Genomic DNA, 24,707 nt, shown 5'->3' on the forward strand with positions numbered 1-24,707 from the left:
TAATGCTGATGGTTTCCCTCCCATATTACTGTTTTAATTGGGCATACCTTTAGTTGGAGCTGGCACCTTTTTGGGAACAGGGACTTTCTCTTCTGGGACAGGTTTGGGAACTTCAGAAATTGAAAGACAAATGGATTTTCTTTTAAGATTTGAGTTCAATTCATCATTAACAAACATATAAGATATCACAAAAATTTAAACTCCAGTATATGGGTAGTCCTTGAGTTACAACCACAACGGAACCCAAAATTTATGTTGCTAAGTGAAACATTTGTGAAGTATGTTTTGCCCCATTTTATGACTTTTCTTAGCAACATAGTTGTTGAGTGAATCTGGATTCCGCATTGACTTTGTTGGTCAGCAGGTCGCAAAAGGAGATTGCATGACTTTGGGACACAGCAATTGTCATAAATATGAACCAGTTGCCAAGCATCTTAATTTTGATCTCATGACCACGGGAAAGCTACAACATTGCCAGTGTCAAAAGTGACCATAAACTCACTTTTTTCAGTGCTCTTGTAACTTTGAACAGTCACTAAATGAACTGTTGTAAATGGAGGACTCCCTGTACTTAAGAATATAGATGAATATCAATCTTGGTGTTCTTTCTTACTGTTATAAATATTAGATGTACCTTTGGCTGGCACCTTTTTGGGAACCGGAACTTCCTCTTTGGGGACAGGTTTGGGAACTTCAGGAATTGAAAGATAGATATTTTTATTTAAAGATGTTAAGCTCAACTCATCGTGGATAAACATATAAGATGTCAGAAACCTTTGAACTACAGTAGCAATATTAGTGTATAATACTTAAGAATAAGAATGAAAAGTAATGTTAGGTTTAATGTTTTTGATTTAACTATTTTAAATGTTGTCTATATCTTTAACTGCTGGAGGAGGTACTTTCTTGGGAACAAGCACTTCCTGTTCAGGCACTTTAAAAATGAGATGTTTTCTTGACTTAAGAAATACTTTGCAACTAATCATGTACAGATGTACCAGAACCCACAAAACTTTGAAACATTGGGGTTTTAAAAAACTTAATTGAGGAACATGAACAGCAAGTATGGTTCATGATAATTTATTTTCATGCAGGTTCAAATATTAGATGTACCTTTGGCTGGTGGAGGTGGCACCTTTTTGGGAACAGGCACTTTCTCTTCTGGAACAGGTTTGGGAACTTCAGGTACTTAAAAAAAAATAGTTGGGAGAGTTTGATATGAGGCCCCCATCAGAAGATGATGACAACAAAGATTTTCTAAGATAGCGAAGTATGGTTGCAAAAGCCAGAAATGGTTAAGGAAAAGGACTTGGAAGTTGAATAATTCAGGACAACCACTATCAGGTTAAAATGTTTGCAGATAGAAAGCTCATAAGAGTATTTAGAAGTACAGTACAGCTAATACAATACTAGTATACTAGAAGTGGTAAAGTTGTCTGCTTAGTCCTTGGGTTAGCATAACAGAAGAATAAATCATGATGCTGCCATAATAGTTATTTCTCTTTATTAGTTGAAGTACCTTTTGCAACAGGTGGTGGTGGTGGCTCCACTTTTTTGGGGACAGGTTCAGGAATCTTCTTTGCTGGTACAACTTTCTTAGGCATTTCTGGCACTTCAAAACATTTTTGTTCAGATTTAGACTTAAGTCTCATTAACAGATGCAGTGAAAAAAACACAGCAAGGCATAATCACTGTTTTAAAGCAGTGTAAGCCAAGAGCATGCAAGAAGTATACTAGATTTTTAAAATGATTATCTCTCTCATATTCTGTATTATAAAAATATTTTCAGAAATTTTAAATATAAATTTCTGAAATTAAATTGAAGTTTGCTGCTTTTGCCAATATATTTAGAAATCCAATCCACTGAACTCAATGAGATTTAGAACTAAGTAAAGATTCATAACATCAGATCACATAACTTATTTGGAATGTACAATTAAAAATACTGGTGTCTTTCCAACAGAAGAGAGTATGTGTAGTAAAATAAAATAAAATAAGGACTGGTATTCAAAAAGCTTTTGATAAGGCAAATGAGGTTGATTTTGTTGCCATGTGTTCTTCAAGAAGTGTTCTTAAATTTTAAGAAACGATTTGTAAATGAATTTTCATCAACACAAAGACCATAAAAGTGACACATGTAAAGAACATGCAACAATAATATCCAAGATAAACAAGCCCTTCTTTACAGAACAAGTTGGTATACCTTTAGCTGGCACCTCAACTTCAATTTCTTCTTCCTCAAGGATCTCAGGCACTTTAAAGATATTAAGAAATTTGATTTTTGAAGCATATCGCAAAGAAAAAGAACAGGAGGAGTCAGAAGAGCAAAACGCAAACCCTACTATAGGTTAGAGAATCATAATTACAAATCCGCCTATTCTTCCTGGATATCATAATTAACTTTGAAAGTCATATTTCACCCATATTTGTAAGTTCCAAGTGGGGTTGGCAGTTGAATATCCATGTACAATTTAAAAGCACTCTCTTGTACCTTTAGGTGGAGACAATTCTCCACCTTCTTTTGCACAGATTACTGTAATTTGCAAGTCAATTTTATTCAAGGCAGAATATAATAAAAGCAAAGCAAGTGGAAAATGAAAGAATCAAAACTGGAATGGTAGATATCTGCAGCAATTGATCCCAAGAAGTTTAGGGATGTACAAAATGGGACTGGCAGAAATTATCAGCTGTTGTTGTAAACTGCCCGAATGCCATTTGCTTAATATAGACCAAGTTAATAACCCTAGAACTGTCTGCCTCACAAGATGATGTACCTTTAGCAGGAGGTGGTTCTACTCGTTTAGGGACAGGAACACGCACTTCCTCTTCAGGTACTGGTTTCTTGGGCACTTTGATTGAAACAATAAAGAAGTACTTTTGAGCGTGAGGTTCCATTTTGGCACAAAGCAGAGAAGAATAGCCTCAAATACACTAAAACACAGACATAAAGACTGCTCGAAAAGATCAGGGACACGCTTTCTCAGCGCATTGTGTTTAAAAGCATACACACACACACATACATAAGGACATACAAGGATTGTTAGCTGAAATTGTACATGTTAAAACCCAAAATGATATACCTTTAGCTGGTGGAGCTTCTTTCCTTTTGGGCACTGGAACCTCTTCCTCAGGGACAGGTTTCTTTGGCACTTCAGGCACTTTAGAAATAAGGTTTGAGATGATTGAGGACCAACCCTCAATCCTCAATGTGTTAAGGTACATTAACTAACACAAACAAGGGCAGTTTTGTCTAGTGAGTAAGGTACTCTCTAGAAACCAGGAGACTTGGGAGTTCTAGTACCTTCTTAGGCAGGAAAAGCAGCTGGATGACTTTGGGCCAGTCCTTCTCTTTCTCTGCCCAAACTACCTCAAAAACAGGTTTATTGTTTTGGGGAAAGTATAAGGAGGAAAGCATTACTAGGTATGTTTGCTACCTTGAGCTATTTGTCAAAATACAGGTAGTCCTTGACTTACAACAGCTCATTTAATGACTGTTCAAAGTTAGAACAGTACTGAAAAAAAGTGACTTATGACCCTTTTCACAGTTGCAACCTTTCTGGCATCCCCGTGATCATGTATCAAAATTTAGATATTTGGCAGTTGGTTCGTACTTATGACCCTTGATGTGTCCCAAGGTCATGTGATAATCTTTTGTGATCTTTTCACAAGCATAGTCAATGGGAGGCCAGATTCACTTAACAACCAGCTTGCTAACTTATCAACTGAAGTGATTTATTTAACACTGGAGCAAAACTCACTTCACAAATGTCTCACTTAAGAACAGAAATTTTGGGCTCAATTGTGGTCGTAAGTCGAGGACTGCTGGTAATAAAGGTGGAAGATAAATGCATAAACAAAAAGGACACAACTACGTTGGACACTACTACAAAAAGAATTTATCTGCAATAATTGTCCATCCACTTAGCCAATGTCTTTACAGCTCTTAAAAACTTATGAAAAGGAAAATTGAAGATGAGGAAAATGCAATATACCTTTGGTTGGAGGAGCTTCCTTTTTCTTGGGAACAGGTACAGGTTTCTTTTTCTCAGGCACGGGTTTCTTAGAGATTTCAGGCACTTTAAATATAGAATTAGATTTTAAAGTTAGGCTCAGAGGAAGACTTGGGCACCTACAGTAGGGTCCAAAAGTCAAGATGTTAATTATGGCTGTACAATCAGAGCTTCATTCCTTTTCATGTGTCGCAGGTACCATGCATTTCAAAGGGGGGGGGAAGGGGCTTCAAACTTTCCTATTTATAAGATATAATCACACATGAATTTCAAACTTCAGTAGGAAGATGAATTAATGACAAATTTGAATGAAGACCGAAACCCGGAGACAAGAACAAATTCATAAAATATACATTGTCATTGCTTTTAAAAGCTGATTTTTACCTTTAGGTGGAGGAGGTAGAGGAATTTCTTCCTCTTCTTCATACTCAGGAACCTCTTCATAATGAGGTACCTCTACTACCTCTTCTTCCTCGTGAGTTACTTCTTCGTATCGCGAGATTTCTTCCTTGTATCGTGAGACTTCTTCCTTGTATCGTGAGACTTCTTCCTCATATCGTTCTTCTTCTTCATATTGTGGAATTTCTTCCTCTTCATATTGTGGAATTTCTTCCTCTTCATATTGGGGAACTTCTTCCTCTTCTTCATACTCAGGAACCTCTTCTTCATATTGAGGAACTTTCACATGGGTCACTTCTTTTTTAATAACAGTCTTACGAACTTCAGGAACTTTAAAAAAGAATTTTTGACAGTTTTAGTTACACACACAGTCAACAATTCATCAAAAGAATACTCAAATAATCGTAAGCACAAGAATAACATATAACAATACAGAAAAAACCAAGGACACATATTTATATCTTAAATATACCTTTAGCAGGAGGTTTCTTCATTTTTGCAGTAATTGTTATAGGCATTTTTTCTTTTCTGATAACTCTCTCAGGCTCTTCAGGAACTTTAAAGATAGAGTACATTAACATATAAGAGCTGAAAAAGCTTTAAGAATAGCAAGACACCAACATATATTTCTGTTGCCAGATAACATATCTGATTAAAGAAGATATTTGACTTTACTGTAGTTGCATCTCTTTTGTTTACATTATTTCTTGAACAGTGCTTGCTCTTCAATTAAAAGGAGATGTGTTTTTTAAAAATATTTGATATGTTAATGCATTTTTTTAAAGTATGCATTTTTCAGATTTCATTAAGAATTTTTTTCAGTTACAGCCAAAGTCTTGTAGATATTTTTCCACTTCTGATTTGCCACTTTATTGTCGATGAATAGCACTGAAGATAAGCCAAAGATTCTTTTTGATAACAATAAAGACGGTTTTCTCTACACAATTTTTCCAGAGAGTATCCAAGATTAATAAAAAATAAACAAACTTGTCAGCACATTCAGAAGACTGTCTGTCTGTCTGTCTGTCTGTCTGTCTGTCTGTCTGTCTGTCTGTCTGTCTGTCTGTCTGTCTGTCTGTCTGTCTATCTATCTATCTATCTATCTATCTATCTATCTATCTATCTATTCTTTATTATTTCTATACTGCCAACTTTGTCAAAGCAACTACCATTTATATGTTAAATCTGTGCTGAAACTGCTGAATTTATGTTGGCCTTTTCTATAAGCTTCCTAAATGCTGCTTCTGTAATATTTTTTCTATTCCAAGCTATTTTACTTAGACAAAGCTTTCAGTATAGGAAATAGAACAACTCAAGCAGTGATCCAAGTAAAAAAAATTGAAAACAATATTTTTTTCACACTGTGCAAAGTTTATCTTCTTATATTGTTAACCTCTTCTGTTGTATTCAAAGAAAAAAAAATTAAGCTATCAAATATGATTATTTATCCTTTAAATTTAGGCCATTAAACCTTCCTTACTATTAAGAATCAGAACCCTTGATTATTCATTTTATTCCATTTTATATATTCCATTTTAATTTAAACATTATGTGATAAATTTCACACCACAATTATATATATATTTATAAGATTTCTATTGGAAATAACAACAGACTGGGAGGCTTCGTTCTCTTGGAGAGATAATATTTTTTATAAATAAATGATAAATATTCAAGTTCTTAACATATGGCAGTGACAAATTATCATTCAGTTACCTATTCTTTTCCTCATTGATATCATACCTTCATATGAAACTTCCTCCTCTGTATGAACAGAAACAGAGACTTCCTCTGCATAACCCCAACGCTCTTCTATGGCTATTATTAAAGACACAGTATTTCGTTTTAGAATACCACACAAGAAGTATCATTTAAAACAATAAGAATTCCAGTGAGATGGTTGGAACTATTTGAGACTTCTTTTTGGAAATTAAACAGAAAGAAAGAAAAATAGTCCTTGCCCATTCTCCTGATAGATTTTAGAAGAAAGCATTTTTTTTTAAAGTGAGAATTCATAAGAAATGTCTTCTTATATATATGTATATATATGAAGTTTTCTTTCGTATGAAGATCATATACCTTTTTCTGGTGGAGCTACTTTTCTTTTGGGGATAACCATAGAAATTTTTTCTTCTGATACAAGATGCTTTGGAACTTCTGGAACTTCTGGCAGTTGGAAGAAAGTAATAAGAAAACCATGCTATAAATTTATGCTGTTCTCTATGGTAGTAATTATAGGAATGGGATAATGGACAAAAATGTCCAGGCAATGACCAAATTGCTAAACAAGACAATTGACAATTCTTCTGAAAATATCATCAGCCCGACAAATAGCATTTAACAGATATACACTGAACAGATACTAAAAACTCCATATTACACCTATATCACTTACAGAACACAGAACATTGATTTGGTTTTAAAATTATCTTAAAATGAAGCTGGTTTTTTGTATTTTTTACAATACTGTTTTTGCAGTAGAAATAGTTTTCATTAATCATAATATAGCATACCAAAAAGAAAACTCCCTGCAAAAACTTATATCAATAGCAAATAATAATAATAATAATAATAATAATAATAATAATAATAAATTTATTAGATTTGTATGCCGTCCCTCTCTGTAGACTTGGAGCAAGACTAATTGCAAGATCCAGACAACACTTTTCAACAAAGGTAAGAACATAAGACACACAAACAAAGCTAATAACACTTAAGAAGTCTGCTAAAAGACTTTATAATTTATGTAATAACAAAAAGGAAATCCAAAATTCAATGAAGAGTTCAGTAGTTTTCTACAATTAAGTGTCCTACATAGTTGTTGATTTTAACTTTTATTGGCTTTTCTGGATAGAAATTATGGAAATGGAAACCAATATATCTGGAAACAATGTTTTCATCTTAGTTATCAAATCCGTTCAATCTGTTGATTAGCACTAACTGACATCTAATAATAACAGTTAAAGTTAATTTGTACCATCAACCCAAATGTTAGCTAATCAGTTGTCTCATGCCAAGTCAAATGACTTCCATAATGCTAAAATCGTAATATAGGGGCCTTTGTGGGAAATATCTAGTCTTATAATTTAACTATATTTATTTCATTTGAATGACAAAATAGATCTACAAATAAACGGCCTTTTATTCTTGGATCAACTGCTTTGAAATGTAATATCTATAATATATAATTTCTCCTTACAAATTAACAAATTTGATTAGTATACTTATTAAAACTACAGTCATAAAAAGTAAGACATATATATAATTCAAAGTCAGAAACCGAAATTTATTATATACAAATTAACCTAATAGCCTTTATTTGTTAAGAGTTTGCAAACATTTTTGCAAATGTTAGACAACTTGGAATGAATCTTTCTTAGAAGTAGATAGCTCCCAACTTCTGTAATTACCTGACTAGTATAAAAAGGCTTTCGTCAGAATCAAACAAGTATTATACCTTTAGGTGGTGGTGGCACTACCACTTTCTTAGGTTTTGGAACATGGACTTCCTCTTCTGGGACAACTTTCTTTGGTACAACTGGCATTTAAAACATTTATTTTAGTTGATATTAATTATTTATATGTGATAAGATTCAGTCAAAGTTACAAAAATTCACTGTTGTTAATTACAAACATGATTAAAATATGAAGATAACAAGACTGGACATCAAATATCTATTTAACATAATTAGAGTAACAATACTAAGACAAGCCTACTAAGATATTTTGCTTCCCTACTTTCTTTGTATTAAAAATTCCTCCTGATTATGTTCTATTAGTTATATCACAAAGTACTTTTGAAAGTTTCTAAGTTAAAAGTGGTTTGTTGTTTTTTCTCCTAGAGGTGGTTGTTTGAGAAATAAAACCCATAGGTTTCTTGCACTTTATTTATTAATTTCTCCTCAGCAATTTATCAACCTTGTATTGCCATTTAGTTGCTAGTAAAAATTAAGATATAGATATAGAATTTAGAACTTGATGTACCTTTTTTTGGTGGTGCTTCTTCTCTTTTAGAGACAGACATTTTTTCTTCAGTAACCACTTTTTTCTTGCGGATTTCTGTCACTTTTAAAAATAATGAAGGTAGGTCAATGGTATATATAAATATTTTAAAGTGAGATACAGTAGTTGCCTTTGGCAATCAATGTTAATTTTTAAAATTTACAAAAGATATTAGACAGGCAGTGAGGCTGAGAGTTTGTCAACATTACAAGGAGAAGACTAAAGAAGTACCAAAACAGGGTGACAATGAACATGCAATTCATAAAACAAATAAAACAAGATATAGGCAAAACACATCCTTGAGAATTCCTTGTTTATTTGGTTTATGTACCTTTGGCCGGTGGAGGTTCTTTAACTTTAGGTGGAACTTTCTCTTCAGGAGGAACTTTCTTGGGCACTTAAGAAAATTAGAATGTTGGAGTGATTTCAACACAATACATTTTTAAGTTCAATATATTCTAAGAACTAAGGACTACACAAATTTCATTGAAGACAGGCTAGATTACTTAGGTTAGCTTACTTAGGAACACATAGTTTTCATAATTCATGAAAAAGAAATTAGTGTAGGTTTAAACATCTTTCTTTCTCTCCCCACCTTTTCTTCCCACAATGGATGTTAGAATTGCTGAATAACAATCTCATTTGGCTGAATAAAAGGAAGCAGTAAATATTTATACCTCTTGCTGGAGGGGCTTCTACTTTCTTGGGAGGAGCAACTGGTTCTTTCTTTGCTGGTTCAGGTCTCTTTCGGACCTCTGGCACTTTAGAAAGAATATTTAGATATACAGTAAGCAACATTTTCTAAGAACTTCTACTTGCCTCTTTAATTTATACGGAAAGAAAGGGAGGAAATCCTTGACACAAAATATGAACAAAGGATTCAAATTAATTCATGGATACATGAATGTATTAAATTATACTATTGCATTGCAGCAGCAAAAGAAAAGTGAGGTATTATATGAAATTAATACGAGACACTGGGCAGCTTCCAGTTACTACATCTACATAAGAAGTAGGTCTTTCTGTTCAAGACCAGCTTTTTTTCCAATGGAGCAGTTCCAATGTTGGTACAGACTCCTAATTCTCCTGCATATCCCCACTTCTGATAAATCTGTTCAGGAACTCTTCCAAACAGCACTGACATACTACCAGGGAAAGGGGGCAAAAGATTGTCTCACCCTGATGTGCCAAGTTGAGTGAAACTCTGCTTAGACTATAAGTAGGATGAAATGCTGGTTCTATGCCAAAATTGTCAAAGACATTCTACTTCTAAAATTTGAAGGTAAGTAGTTGCTACTCAAAAAAGAATCACCTTGCTAAAAGGACAATACTGTACAAAGAGCACATATGCACAAACAAACACAAACACACACACACATACACACACACAAAGGAAACAGGTCAATTTATATGTTAAGAAGTTAATGAGATACCTTTAACTGGTGGCACTTCTTCCGGAACAGTAATATGCACTTCCTCCTCAGCATAGTAAGCCTCTTCTGTCAATGCAAAAATATTACTTAGGATGTACAGTTAAATAGTTGGAATACGAAAATTTACAATTAACAAAAGAGAAAATGAGTAAGAGTTACAAATTTGCATCATTCACTGGATTATATGCTATGTTTTTTCATGAGGTTAATTCTTTACCAAACCCCTTACTTATAAGATTCACTAACCTAAAACACCAGTAGTAGCAGCAACAACAACAATGATCAATGGTATTTGTGATGCATTTGTGAATGTTCAGTTTAATGAATAAAGTATATAACAACAACAATAATAGTGATAGTGCTGTATTATATTTAATATATTTTGCCTCTTGAAGTAAGTGAATGTAGTAAAAGAGTGAAATAATATACTCTTGTTGTTAGGGTTAGGGTTAGAAAGGGTGTGAACACAGAGCATAAATAAGGAATGGTGACACCTCAGACTTGAAGAAACCACCTAAATGTATGTTATATCCTCAAGATAAGAACATGAATAGCCAGGAGACATGCCAAAGGAGAGCAAATTGAACAGAGGAACTGAAGTCTCCTTCTGGAAAGGAGAGAAGTTGGAAATGTACTCTACATTAATATTTTGGCAATGCTATATAAAAGGAGAAATAAACTACATTGAGTTCAATACGGCTTATTCCTAAATAATTATATAAAAGATTGCAACGCAACCTATTTTTAAGATATGCAACATTAATTTTAAGGGTGCCTTTTTTCTTGCATTCAGTTAGCAACAAGATGAATTATATTTGCAAAGATTTCCTTGTTCTTTGTCTTATGTTATTAAAAGGAAGACATTTATAACACTACATGTCCATATTGCATTTATTTAAGAATAATGAAATGTCACTATGAATTAGCATACAAGTGGTGCAGGACACTATTACCATCTCCTGTTGTCAGTATGTGTAGCAAAACAGGATGACTACATAAAGAAAGGAGGTCTTATTATGTAGAAATGCATTGTTATGTAGGCAACAGCTACACCATTTGGAATCAGAGGTGCATGTAGAATTTGAAGTATCAAGGCTGCTCTACAAATGCATTGCTTTACATATGTATGTATGTATTTGTATGAGGGAAGCAAGATTTAAGACAACAGTGCCTTTAAACAGACTTTAAGAATGATTTAGAAACCGATGTGCTCCTTAAATAAAAAAAATCCATCCAAGTCAAAATAAAGAAGATATTCTTAAACATATTGTTTTAAAGTTCTCTTTGAAATAGAACTATGTAATCTCTTAAGTGACACAAAGCATATAATAATGGATTTAATTTCAATATGTTACAAATGTTGTAATGGCAATTATGCTAAATATGACAATTATTTTACTTTTTGAATAGTAGAATACCTGTTACTTCTGAAATTTCCTCCTCTTCCTCATAAGAGACTTCTTCTCTGTCATAAGAAATGGGAAGTTCTTCTACTTCTTCCACTTCTTCTTCTTCTTCTTCTTCCTCTACTTCTTCTTCCCATTTCTCTACTGTGGAGATTTAAAGGATGAGTTTAATATTATCATGGAATAGGATACTGTATTATATTTACACTTGTTAGGCAAATATATTAATATTCAAAAGAACATCAATTGGACTGAGCGTACAGAAATCTACAAATCCATGTTTGAATGAAAATCATTTTTGTAAATATGAATAAATGAATATCAATTTAATGTCAGTGCCTTGACTCAGTTTGGGAAAGAGTTTTAGAGATAGAGATTTATTTGGCTTTTTATGACTTTTCTCCTAATTACAGAATCTCATAGTAAACGGTGTCATCTGATGATTATTCTCTGATTTAGGGCAATCAAAAACCATAAATAAAAACTCAAATCCTGCCATTTTTAGGAAATAAATATCATATAATGTCAAAATATCATATAATATCATATAATATTCTATCAGAATAGAATAGAATAGAATTCTTTATTGCCAAAGTGTGATTTGACACACAAGGAATTTGTCTATTATATATCTTTATAATAGAATAATACATTGATGATACAATAGATAAATAAAATAGTAGAAGGTTTCTAGTCTTGTAAACATTATAAAAAAGTTTATAAAAAACCATTAGTCCCATATCTAGATAAACTCTTCCCTCTTCTTAAACACTTGAGAAAGATTATGGAGAATCATTTTCATATCTTTGTAGAATTGTATAATGTTCTGTTACTGTTTACATAAACACTCAGAGAATAACAGTTTAAAATTTTCACTTTCTGCTCATGGTTTCTCAGATCCAAAGATATCCCCCCACACCAAAAAGCATATGGAATACATATATAACAGAGCACACATATATTCACACAAAAATGCACAGATGTGTCAGAACATTTTAATGGGGATAGGATGGGTTATGTTCAGATAAAATCATGGAACAAAACTGGAAAAAATGTTTCTCCAAGGGGGTTGGTCCTATACAAGGGTGTAACAATGATACACAAATCCAAAACAGAAACAAACCATTTAGGTTAAAAGAAACAGAGAAAACCAAAACAAGCAGGCAGTTATTTAGTTACAAAATTGTCCAGAAAAGTGGAAAAAAAAATAGTTCATAGTTCCAATTCTTTGTAAAGATACCTTTAGGTAAAGGAGCTTCCATTCTTTTAGAAATGGTAACAGATACTGTTTCTTCAGAAACAACCCTTTTCTCTTCTACAACAGCCCTCTTGGGCATCCCAGGCACTTTAAAAGACATTAAATGTGCACAGATTTAACTGGATTTCATACATTCCTGGCAGATGAGCGCAACTATTTTTAGTATTTATTTAAGAGTTTAAAGTGGGAAGTAAACTGAACAGTACTATTGAATATGAAATGTACATATAAAAGCTAAGCAGCAGTACAAAATGAATACAAATAAAGCCCATCTACCCACTCCAATTATGTAACAATGTCTTCATGAGGTACCAGCAATATGCATGATACAAAGTACAAAACATGGAACACACACAATGAAAAAAGACACTCTTTGATACAATTGGGTTATTACAAATATATCCCAAGATATACCTTTAGCTGGAGGGGGTTCCACTCTTGTGGGCACAGCCATTACTCTTTCCTCAACAATTACTTCCTTTGGCATCTTGGGCACTTTAAAGAGATGATTGAGTATCATTTTAGAATTTCCAACAGTAATAGAAGTGAAACTGGGTTATTACAAATATATCCCAAGATATACCTTTAGCTGGAGGGGGTTCCACTCTTTTGGGCACAGCGATTACTCTTTCCTCAACAATTACTTCCTTTGGCATCTTGGGCACTTTAAAGAGATGATTGAGTCTCGTTTTAGAATTTCCAACAGTAATAGAAGTAAAATTAGCTCATATAAAATAGAAAATTACAATCAAGAAGACAGAGCATAACAATTGAACAGTGAGGTAAAATCCAGATGTTTCTTCTACTTTTTAAATTTTATTTTCTCCTAAAGGAAGATTACTATACCTTTCTCTGGAGGGACTTCTTTTTTACGGAGTCGAGGTACTTTTTCCTCCGGAACTGCTTTCGTGGGCTCCTCAGGTACTATTAAAAGAAGCACATAGAAGGAATATGTAGAATTTTCAAAACATAATTATGATGAACCCTAATCCTGAACAATTATAAACATGCCTGAGCATTGGACTCAAGTGAACTGTGGTGTGACTGAACACCCATACAATTAAGGTAAAAATACAAAGAGATCATTAAAGGAAATTGCCTCTTTTTAATATTCTTTTAACTTTAGCGGGAGGAACCTCTTTTTTCTTTGGAATGGCAACTTTTTCTTCTGGAACAACTTTCTTAGTTACCTCTGGCACTTTAAAACAGATTTTGAAATGCAAAAAATATATATATATATATTTTAAAAAGTTGTGAGCTTGCCATGAATGAATTCTTAATTAATACACAGCCAAATGGAGAAACCTCACCTACTATGCCTTCTCTATAAGTGGTTAATAAGTAGCTCATACCCTCTCTGATACTTATAATAATATTTAGATATATGATAAATGCCTTCTGACATATTTAGTGCCCCTATTGGTAGTTGCAGCTTTTTTAAAAAAATATCTTTATTAGTTTTTTACATTGAAAACAGACAAAAAAGAACATAAGTGAACATACAAACAAGAAACATTACATAATAAAGCATAATGCTTTATACAATAAGCTTTTGATGTCTAAGTAAAAAAATGTTTATGAAGACAACTAACTATATAAAAGACAATATTGCATGGAGGACACAGTGCAAAAAAACACATATACTTTTTAATATAGGTGTATTCTTTTACCTTTAGCAGGAGGAACCTCTTTTTTCTTTGGAATGGCAACTTTTTCTTCTGGAACAACTTTCTTAGGTGGCTCGGGCACTTTAAAATAGATTGTGAAATGCAAAAAATTAATATATATATATATTTAAAAAGTTGTGAGCTTGCCAAATATAATACTGTGAAACCTCATCTAATATGCCTTATCAATTTACCTTATTTATTTTATTTTTATTTATTTATTTTTATCAATTAAGTATAGGATAGTAGTTTATATAAACATAACATAGAAGGTAATGATAAAAAGAAATACAATAGGACAGGGAGGATAGGCACAATGGTGCGCTTATGCATGCCCCTTATAGACCTCTTAGAAAAGGGAAGAGATCAACTGTAGACAATTTAAGGTTTAAGATTTTGGGGTTGGGGGAAGAAACAACAGAGAGGTTGATAAGTAGCTCACACTATCTCTGATACCTATAATAATATTTAGATATGAGTGCTTTCTGGTATATTTAGTGTACCTATTGGTAGTCCCAGCTTCTGGTGTTTAAATAAGTAAAATTGTTTATGAGGACAACTAACTATATAACTATAACTATAACTCACATCCTGGACATAAACTATTTCAACTCCTACCCTCAAAACGTTGCTACAGAACACCAAGACAACTAGACACAAGAACAGATTTTTCCCGAACGCCATCACTCTATTAAATGAATAATTCCCTCAACACTGTCAAACTTTTTACTAAGTCTGCACTTCTATTTCTACTAGTTTTTTTCATCACTCCTATCACCAATTTCCTCCCACCTAGGCTCTATGACTGTAACTTGTTGCTTGTATCCTAAGATCCTTATTAATATTGATTGTTTCTTCATTGCTTATTTGACCCCTGTGACAATCATTAAGTGTTCTACCACATGATTCTTGGCAAATCTATATTTTCTTTTATGTACACTGAGAGCATCTGCACCAAGACAAATTCCTTGTGTGTCCAATCACACATCACACTTGGCCAATAAAGAATTCTATTCTATTCTATTCTATTCTATTCTATTCTATTCTGTTCTGTTCTGTTCTGTTCTGTTCTGTACAATGTTGCATGGATGATACAATGCAAAAACAAGTATCCTTGTAACACAGTAGCACTATCAGTTGAGAGATCACACATCAGTTCTGAGTATGTGCCATAGGATAAATGTCTGAACCAATGAAATATACCAATATAATATATTTATTTAAATTGTGTTACATACCTTTAGCAGGTGGTTGAACTTTTTTAGGAACGGGAACAGGTACTTTTTCCTCTGGTACTGGCTTTGGTACTTCAGGCACTTCAAAGTTATTAAAAATAAAAGTGAGAAATCCTTGGATATGTATCAACAATTTTCACTGGTTAATCATTTAACAACAGTACTTAGACTTATATATCACTTCACAGTGTTTTACATCCATCCCTCTCAATTTACATATTAAAATGAAACAAAATTAGAAATTCTGCAAAGATGCTCCCAATCCAGCCCAACATTCAGATGGTCCTCAGTTTAAGATTCCTGATGTCCATCAATAAGCAAAAATGTCAATTATAGCAGCAACAGTGAAACACAAAAAATAACTAATGATGATCAACATCTCCCACCCAACAAGCACCAAAGGAGAAAGATAAAAACATAAGGGATGTTAATTCTACTGAAAAGTCTAATTTTAAATTAAATACCTTTAGCTGGTGGTGCTTCTTCTTTCTTGATGACTGCAGCGGGCTTTCTTTTTTCTGGAACGGGTTTCTTAGGTACTTCAGGAACTGTCAATATTCAGTTTAAACAGGAGAATGTTAGCATTTTGACATGTTTATTAGAGGAGTGGTGGTGGTGGTGGTGGAAGATGTTGGACAGTCAACAATTGCTCCAACACACTCAAACAAATAGAACTGAGTTGTACAACATACATATGTTATTTTATCTTCTGTATTATTAGAAAATACTGTTCTGATAGAATACAGTCCTAAACAGAAACTGCATGATTCTTGATCCTATAATGAGACTTCTGCAATGTCCTAATCCAGTGATGGCGAAACTTTTTTTCCTCGGGTGCTGAAAGAGCGTGCGGGTGTGCTATCGTGTATGTGTGAGTGCCCGCATCTATAATTCAGTGCCTGGGGAGGGCAAAAACAGTTTCTGCCACTCCCCAGAGGCCCTATGGAGGCCGGAAACAGCCTGTTTCCCAACTTCTGGTGGGCCCCATAGGCTCATGTTTTGCCCTTCCCAGGCTCCAAAGCCTTTCCTGGAGCCAGGGTAGGGTAAAAACGTCCTCTCCATCTCCCTGGAGGGTTTCTGGAAGCCAAAAACACCCCCTGTGCGAGCCAAAAATCATGGCCAGCACACACATGTATGTTGGAGCTCAGTTAGGGCAATGGCTTGGGTGCCAGCAGATATGGCTCTGTGTGCCACCTGTGGCACCCATGCCATAGGTTCGCCATCCTAATGTCCTAATCCCTTTAATGCAACAGGGTATATAGCTTTGCCTCCTATATATCCTGTTGTGTTTAAAAGCAAAACTCAGTAAATTATTCCATCCTTTATTGAAGTATGTCTGCAATAAACACACACACATGCACACACCGGGAGTCCTTGACTTGCAACCACAATTGAGTCCAACCTTTCTGTTGCTAAGTGAGACAGTTGTTTTCAGTGAATTTTGCCCCACTTTATGATCTTTCTAGTGACAGTAGCTGTTAAGTTAGTAACACAGTGGCAAAGTCAATCTAGCATCCCTATTGACTTTGCTTGTCAGAAGGTCACAAAAGGTGATCACATGACTCTGAGACAATGCAATCATCATAAATTTGAATCTTTTGGCAAGCATCATGACCACAGGGATGCTACAACAGTCTGAAAATGTGTGAAAAATGGTCACAAATAATTTTTAGTGCCTCAGTAACTTTGAGTAGTCACTAAATGAACTGTTCATTTATTGTTGTACGACTACCTGTATGCAAACATATGCACATACATATATAAACAATGGGGCATTTTGTAAAGAGTAAAAGTAAGCAAGCTTTCTGCCAGTTTATGTACCTTTAGCTGGAGGAGCCTCCACTTTTTCAGGAGGAGCAGGCTTTTTCTTTTCTGGAACTGGCTTTTTGGGCACCTCAGGCACTTTAAAAACATGTAATATAGAAGCTTAGAAATGTGCTCACCATTTATCCATCCTAGTGCAATATTGTTCAACATTGACAGTTTTCTTTAAAAAAACCACCTATTATTCCAGCAAAGGAACACATACGAAACATCAAATCAAATGTGCAGTTCTATGGATAGAAAGGTTGTCTACTACAGCAAAAAGACATTGAGTTTATTGTACTAATCTATATGTCATTATTATTAATTCACCTTTAGCTGGTGGAGGTACAACTTTCTTAGGAACCTTTTCTTCTGGTTTCTTAGGGACTCCTGGAACTAGATAGTAATAATTTTTAGTTTAAACAGATAAAATCAAGATCTTTCTCATAGACTAAACTCAACACTAACATTACATTTGAAAAACACTGTAGAGTTGCTAATTTTTTTATAGGTGAAATATATAGATGCTCAAATACTTGGGGAAAGACCAACAAGAATATGAAATAACAAATAGAGAGATGCAAGGATCAAGATCTTGATAGCTTGAAAGCAAATAGCCCCAGAAGAACAAATAAGTTCTTCTGGGCCTGTTTATTTTTGACATTGAATAAAACAACTTCGTTTCAAATTGTCAAAAATCTAAAAAAACTACCATATCTCTCAGAATTTCACTTTTCTTCTTCAAAATCTAAAAGATTCTATGTAAGAATATTAATATTGAAGATTTAGCAAACTCAAAATATTTCACTTTATTTAACAGTGTTATTTTTTTTAAATTCTGCTGTGGAATAATGTACACACCATTGGGGAAAATGCATGCTGTGATGCCCATAGATATCATAGCGCCAAACTTGGCTTTTAAGTGATTCTCAGAAGTTTTTAATGATGATGTCATAATCTTTTAAAATTAAAAAAATGGATATTGCTTTTAAAAAAATCTACCTTTAGGTGGTGGAACCTCAGGAATTTCTACATAGACCCTTTCTTCTTCATACTCATCTGGTTCTTTAAAGGAAAATGGGAAAATTAAAAGGTTGACTTTACCCTACTTTCTACATACAATTCAAAATACCCAAATCATTTTACATGGCCAGTTAACAACAGAATGAGATAGAGCTGTTCCTGCTATCTGTTCTCCAATGTACAATTATGTTTCTGATCTTGATCAAAAACCCTCTGTCTTATAGTTGATTCAACTACAGTGGTGCAATTTACTAGTCTAAAATTGTCATATGTATCCAATTGATATATTTTTAAAAGGATATACAGAAATAACTGCACAGAGCATGTTTAGAACAGTTTAGAAATTATATGAAATAATCTATTACTGCATGGATAAAGCTAGGTTAAAATAGAATAAATCAAATTTACCTTCAGTTGGATATTCAACGTAGAAACCTTCATGCTCGTACTCTTCTGGTTCTTTAAAGAGAATTATCACATTTAAAAAATGTATTTACACTAATTTTAACACTGTTGAAAATGATCCGTAAGATAAAACAGAGATATTAAATAAAAACCTAGAATCTGCTCTGATTGTTCAGAGAGGTATTTTTGTTTCTAAGATTATAAATATTTTAAGCATTTTAAAGGGAGCAGGTTCTCACAAATAGAAGACTCACAAATAAAAGAATAAGGCTGCCTTTTTGTGGGAGAAAGTTCTATGTTTTGTGCAAAGCTGCCACATTAACAGAACATTGAATAGAGACAAATGCAATTTAATTGGCCTATTTCATTTTTTATATAGAACAAGGTGGTAAGAGAATAATAATAATAATAATAATAATAATAATAATAATAATAATAATAATAATAATAATAATAATAATAATAATATATGTTTGTAACTACCTGAACCATATGTATATTCCTCTTCATGATATGAAACAGTCACTTTTTCTTCTGAAATTTTCCATTCTTTTTCAGCTGGGACTGCAATAAGAATTCAGTCAAAAATATTAAATTACACATAGGAAAATGGTTTGCAAACATATTTCTACTATATTATATACCAGACTCAAAAAAAAATCATAGATAAGATGTAAATCAAGCCAGTTAGAATATTCCAACATTTCAACATAAAAGTTCAGGAACATTTAGAATAGCCCATTTTCAGTTTAAAACGTTCTATAGCATTTTGCATTTGACATCAGAAAGCAAAAATAGTTTTGACAAGGAGCAATCAGTTTCCAAATATTACAAACAGAATAAAAAAAATAATTATTTCCAAAAATTGCAAAGATGAATAAGAATATAAAGCATATGCATGTTTTGAGATATACCCCAATCCTGCCCCCACCCCAATATAAAAATTGTCTCTAACTGAGCTTAGGATGGTCATGTACTTTTTTGGGGGGAGAATAAGGAAATGATCTGCCATTACTTTCATCTATGATGTTTTTGACTCTCCTGATCTAATCCATGCCTGGAATTCCTTCTAAATACCAACTAATCTGCTGGGCATAGATGAATGCCAAATCTCATAAAGGAACAAAAATGCATGTAACATTTCTGCTCATATAAAGCAAATGTTCTTATTTTCAATCATGCAACCAATGTACAGTGTGCACCATCAGTTAATGATTTATCACTTCTAGAATGATTCTCAATGAAGATTCACCATTTTAAGTAACGGGAGTACAGTACCAATTCCTATTGGGAAAAAAATTCAAAGGCTGGAAGGTGTGAAGGAAATGGCATTTTCAAGTTCTTTATTACCTTGGCTATTTTGTTTAAAGGAAGAGGACATGATTAATTGGCAGGAATTCTATACAGAATATTGTTGCTTTTGGGTGGAGTCTGGCTTCAACATTTTCATAGAGGTCGCATTTATTTTAAATCTTTTGCTTCTTCAACTAAATAATTTGTACATGCATTCACAGGGAAAGGCTGGTAGAATTGTATTGAAAAAAAACCTGAACTGAAAAAAGTGAACAACACCATAAAAAGTAGGAAAAAATGGATATGATTTACAGGTGTTTCACAAGAATCTAGAAAGAGATGGAAAAGGAGATTTCTTGTACCTTTCCGTTCTATAACTTCCTCGTGAACGACCCTCCTTGTAGGTTTTTTGGATGGAACTTCTGGAGCTTTATGAATGTAAAAATATATAAAAGATTATTTCCAAATACAATGTACATCGAACTCTTTTGATCATAATTAAGGATAAAATGATAAACAAATAAATAATGTTTTAAAGCTGATTTCTCAAACCTGAGTTCTGCTCCCCCCCAGTTGAGCCAGGCTGGCTGAAATCTGGGGGGGGGGGAACAGGGTGGATTCCTACTTAACTCGTTGCCAGTTTATTTTCTCCCATGCTGCATGGTTGCGCCTCATGTGGGCCTTGCATGGGCCTTGCATGGGGCTTCTGTGGGCACATCTCATTTATGATGCCAAAAAGTCCAATAATAATAATAATAATAATAATAATAATAATAATAATAATAATCTGAAAACAAGATAGCAACCGCATGCACAGTGCCAGAAACTCAGCTTCTGTGCATGCTCAGAAGAAATTTTTTTTAAAAAAAGATCAAAAAAAGATATGGAAGTGCCTACCTACAGACCAGCACCAACTGTACTGGGCTGGTGACATTATCATGATATCCCCAGTGCGTTGTTACCGGTTCAGGTGAACCAGTCCAAACCAGGAGCACATTCCTGGGGAGGGGCAGGAGGGGTGAAGCCCAAAGACATTTATCTATGTTTTTTTACATATTTATTTAAAACATTTATGTGGCCATCCATCTTTAGCCACTCTGTATGACTCACAATAATACATTTTAACTGCACCGGGTTTAAGAAGATTGGCTTAAATCTTAGCAAGTTTTAATAAATGGAATCATATAAAATGAGGAAAGGTTAGCATATCAGCAAAGGAGAATATTTGTAGCTCAGTGTTAATATGAGGGGTTCTTGGTGCTCTGTAACTGTAACTGGTGTTGTAACTCTGTAACTGTAACTGGTGTTACCAGCACTGATGATGTTACCTGGTTACAGTAATGAAACATTTGCAAGAAAACAAGCAAGCTCAGAGAGTACCAAGATATGCAGCAAAACCAGCAAAGAAACTGAGATGTCTTCCATCTCTTTTTCTAAATCAAGTTGAACAGAACTTTTATGACTATTTTAACATTTAAGTTGTAGGGAAAAATTAAGAAGATAGTAGAGTATAGCAGCTCTAAGCAATTAGCTATGTATATTTTAACAATTAGCTAGATACCATTACTTTTAAGGCAATTTCCCCGTGATCCCTTAGAAAATAGTATTTTCTGTTAAAAATCATGTGTATATCATAGTTTGAGACTGTAATTCATTTAAGTGGCTAGAACATATTATTTAATATTTTAACATATAAAGGCCAGTTATTAGCCACAGAAGTCTTTTTGTATATGTAATTAAAGGACATACTTTTATGCCAAGGATTTTTGTAAATAGACCAAGGACTACACAAAATTAAAATGAGCAGCATGCACATACTGTATTCCTATATTTTCCTAATACTAAATTAAGGCAAAAGATTCATATAACCATTCCTTGTTAAAAAGCCTAATTTAATTTTTGTCCATTCCTACCTCTAACTCTTTTCAGTTGTTCTTCCTCCATCTCCTGAGCTGTTCTTGTTACTTCTTCAGTTACAGGCTTCCGAACAACTAAAGAGGATTTAAAACACTTAGCATGAGTATGAATATTTTATCCTTGACATGGTCAGGTCCGTCACAAATACCATTTTAAAAAATCATACTGGATTCAAGAAAAAAAGAACCTCCAAAATTTCTGAGATGGAGCATAGTTGAGCCCTGTATTGTCCTTCATTTGTCTCAAACTCTACTTCTGAAAGCAACTCTGGTTCCACTTTTGCCTCCACTAAGTTCATTATATCCAACTTTTCGGTGCCAGAAAAGAGAAGCGCACATTCTAGTTCACTGATTTCTTAAAAGGCATATAAATTTGGGATTCATATATACTACATTATGTTGTTTTCATGACAGCTTGGCTTTGCCCAATTACTTCAATCAGTGATGGAGAATCTCCTGCCATTGATAACCCCTTTTCTGCACTACTTTGAATGCTATAGAAATCCTGCCAAATTTCTGAGATCTGCTAGGGAGATTAGAATGAAAACTTCCTGGGTGTGTGTGGCCAACTCCTGGGCAAGATGATGTGTGCTTTGGGGGCTCCCGAAGAAACATAGAATCCCCAGCTGATTCGGGGTCTTTATTGACATAAACTGTCCTGGAGGAACAGTGGATAAGAGACATGAGCAAACAGGGAAAAGGAAATTTCCCTGGAGGATCGACTGAAGTCTCTGAAACCAGTAGCCGGGGAAAGTGGCCATTGCCAGTTGCTAAGAAGCCAGGGCAGCCAGGTGGAAAGAAGCAGGAATAAGAAAATGTGGATTGTTTTGGCATTACCTTGATCTAAGTACTGTGCAGGAGTGGCGAGTGAACATGGTGATTGCACTGGGTGAGTGATTGACCAATTTACAGATAAAAGGAAACTTTAAAAAGAGCCAGGAGTGGAAATTAGCAGCTAATTGTCAACCAGGAGTATTACAAAGGAAGGGGAAAAAACGGAGATTATAGCACTTAAAGTCCAAAAGGATTATGATTGTTACAGTTGGATTTTGTGAAAATAAAGAGAATAATTAATCTACTTTTAAGTCATCTGTTATATAAACTAATTAGTAAATATGCACCTAAAAAAAAGCAAATTTTAAAAGAATCATGCTGCAGCACTATTGTTTTAATGCACAAACCTTTCCGTATTGTAAGTGTTTTCTTTTCTTCTATCTTGGCTGAAATTTCTGGACGTTTTGGTACAGGTTCTGGCTTTTTAGGAACTTGGACCACTGTAACAGATACATTTCACTGTAACAGATGCATTTCAAGAAACGAATAGAGATATTTTGGGATCTTTGACATACTTTATTAATGTCCCATGCTAATTTAAAACAATATTAGTGACTTATTCATTTTACTTCCTTCCTTGTCTAAATGTTCTAAGGTCTCTGTTCTAAGAGCAAAAAAATCCATTTAAGAAAATGTAATACACAAAAATTAGTATATTTAATTAAAAATACATATCAAATTTTCTTATATTTCCTTTAGGTAGTGGTATGTGATTATAGCAAAGTAAAGTATGAGGTGAATCTGAAAAAAATAAATGTTTAGATTAATATAATTAAGTACTGGATATAATTTAAATATTCCATCATTATATCATACCTATCACCTTATCTGAACAAATATTATTTGCACTGTTCTCCTAAAGCATGTTAGCAGAATTAACCTGATTAAACTTACTCACTAAATAATTTCCATCAATTACCGGTAAACAGTTGAAAAAAGAAGTAATTTTTCTAATCGTATTAATTTACCATTGCAATCAAGCAGAACATTTAGTAAAACAACAGAAATTGATAAATTTATCTATAAGAATTATTATTATTTTTAAAAGAGAAACAGAAAAAAGAAATATACCTTCTTCATGATAAACTGGCTTTTTCTTGAGGGTTATTTGTTTTTCTGTATAAGCCCATTCATCTTCTCCTTCCTCATAACCTTCTTCTCGTTCATAGTATTCATGTTCTTCCCCATACTCCTCTTCCCATTCTTCATGAGAAACTGGTTTTTTCTCTTTTCTTTCTGCATATGTCCATTCCTCTTCCCCTTCATCATAACCTTCTTGCTTTTCATAGTATTCATGTTTCTCCCCATACTCCTCTTCCCATTCTTCATGTATTTCTTTGCGAACCTCATGTATTTCTTCCTTTTTCTCATAAATAGGCTCCTTCTTCTTAACCATAGTTGTCACTTTGATCTCTTCAGTTTTTTTGACAGGAACTTTTGCAAATAAAACATTGCACAAACAATTGAGATCAGTGTTCTCATACATTAATAAATGCAGATGCTCAGAAATAATACATAGTTGCTTTTTAAAAGACATGCTTTTATAAAACATAGGCAATTTTTTGGTACAAAGTAGACATATTTATTAGAACTTGAAATTCTCCGATGAATGGAAATCCTAATTCTCACCTCCTCTTTTGGTCAAATGCTTAATATATTGGTCAAATATTTTAGTAATTTAGTCAGTAGGCACATGTGTCAGAAGTTTCCCATCTGTCATAGGGTAACAACATGAATGTTGAAGAAAGGAAAAATTCAACATGGTATAGATTATTAGAAGTTAAATGATAAGGAAGAATAACATCCACATTTTAAATTGCCCAAGCAGTTTATTATATTATATTATTTTATGGGCAAACATATGTCAATATTGGATTATTTACCTTTGGTTGGAATAACTTCTTCTACTTTGGGGACTGGGACTGGCACTGGAGCAGGAGGTGGAGGTTCTGGTTTCTTGACTGGTACTGAAACATATGAAATATACCTTGTAAGATATTTGTTTCCCTACCATCAACCA

At 33.6% G+C, this 24,707-nt stretch overlaps 3 protein-coding genes across 3 annotated transcripts in view; all 3 read right to left on the bottom strand.

The window, feature by feature from the left end:
* LOC139169288 (titin-like) overlaps positions 1–24,707 on the bottom strand; it is a 329,115-nt gene that overhangs the window by 167,945 nt on the left and 136,463 nt on the right. Inside the window, exon 48 of the mRNA XM_070755280.1 lies at positions 17,569–17,612. Within this exon, the coding sequence (XP_070611381.1) occupies positions 17,569–17,612 (44 nt within the window). The remainder of the gene's footprint in view (positions 1–17,568; positions 17,613–24,707) is intronic.
* Positions 34–17,387, bottom strand: LOC139157362 (titin-like). Its single transcript, XM_070734053.1, has 26 exons — positions 17,354–17,387; positions 17,232–17,312; positions 15,875–15,958; positions 15,414–15,491; positions 14,179–14,256; positions 13,355–13,432; positions 13,092–13,232; positions 12,923–13,003; positions 12,491–12,595; positions 11,263–11,394; positions 9,845–9,910; positions 9,089–9,172; positions 8,743–8,808; positions 8,394–8,474; positions 7,867–7,947; positions 6,489–6,575; positions 6,153–6,227; positions 4,882–4,965; positions 4,395–4,739; positions 3,993–4,076; positions 3,081–3,158; positions 2,775–2,849; positions 1,520–1,612; positions 1,114–1,188; positions 635–808; positions 34–110 (listed from the first exon to the last, which is right to left on the bottom strand). Exons 1-26 carry the CDS (start codon positions 17,385–17,387, stop codon positions 34–36), a joined length of 2,517 nt encoding a protein of 838 aa, XP_070590154.1.
* The window catches only part of LOC139157431 (titin-like), a 32,332-nt gene continuing 25,829 nt past the window's right edge, over positions 18,205–24,707 (bottom strand). The window contains exons 20-27 of the mRNA XM_070734193.1: positions 23,960–24,121; positions 23,759–23,890; positions 23,035–23,127; positions 21,851–21,928; positions 20,300–20,365; positions 19,128–19,208; positions 18,648–18,698; positions 18,205–18,281 (exon numbers count right to left, since the gene is read on the bottom strand). Of these exons, the coding sequence (XP_070590294.1) occupies positions 18,205–18,281; positions 18,648–18,698; positions 19,128–19,208; positions 20,300–20,365; positions 21,851–21,928; positions 23,035–23,127; positions 23,759–23,890; positions 23,960–24,121 (740 nt within the window). The remainder of the gene's footprint in view (positions 18,282–18,647; positions 18,699–19,127; positions 19,209–20,299; positions 20,366–21,850; positions 21,929–23,034; positions 23,128–23,758; positions 23,891–23,959; positions 24,122–24,707) is intronic.

Source organism: Erythrolamprus reginae, chromosome 1 (genome assembly GCF_031021105.1).
Source record: "Erythrolamprus reginae isolate rEryReg1 chromosome 1, rEryReg1.hap1, whole genome shotgun sequence".
NCBI lineage: Eukaryota > Metazoa > Chordata > Lepidosauria > Squamata > Dipsadidae > Erythrolamprus > Erythrolamprus reginae.

What these genes read in the sequence shown, in the direction of transcription:
- LOC139157362 (XM_070734053.1), bottom strand. Translation starts at nt 17,387, where the DNA reads ATGTTGAACAATATTGCACTAGGATGGATAAATG. An exon ending in GGAACCCCCTCCAGCTAAAG is followed by an intron (nt 13,004 to 13,091) that starts GTATATCTTGGG and finishes ATCTCTTTAAAG; the next exon opens with TGCCCAAGATGCCAAAGGAA. An exon ending in GGAACCCCCTCCAGCTAAAG is followed by an intron (nt 12,596 to 12,922) that starts GTATATCTTGGG and finishes TGTCTTTTAAAG; the next exon opens with TGCCTGGGATGCCCAAGAGG.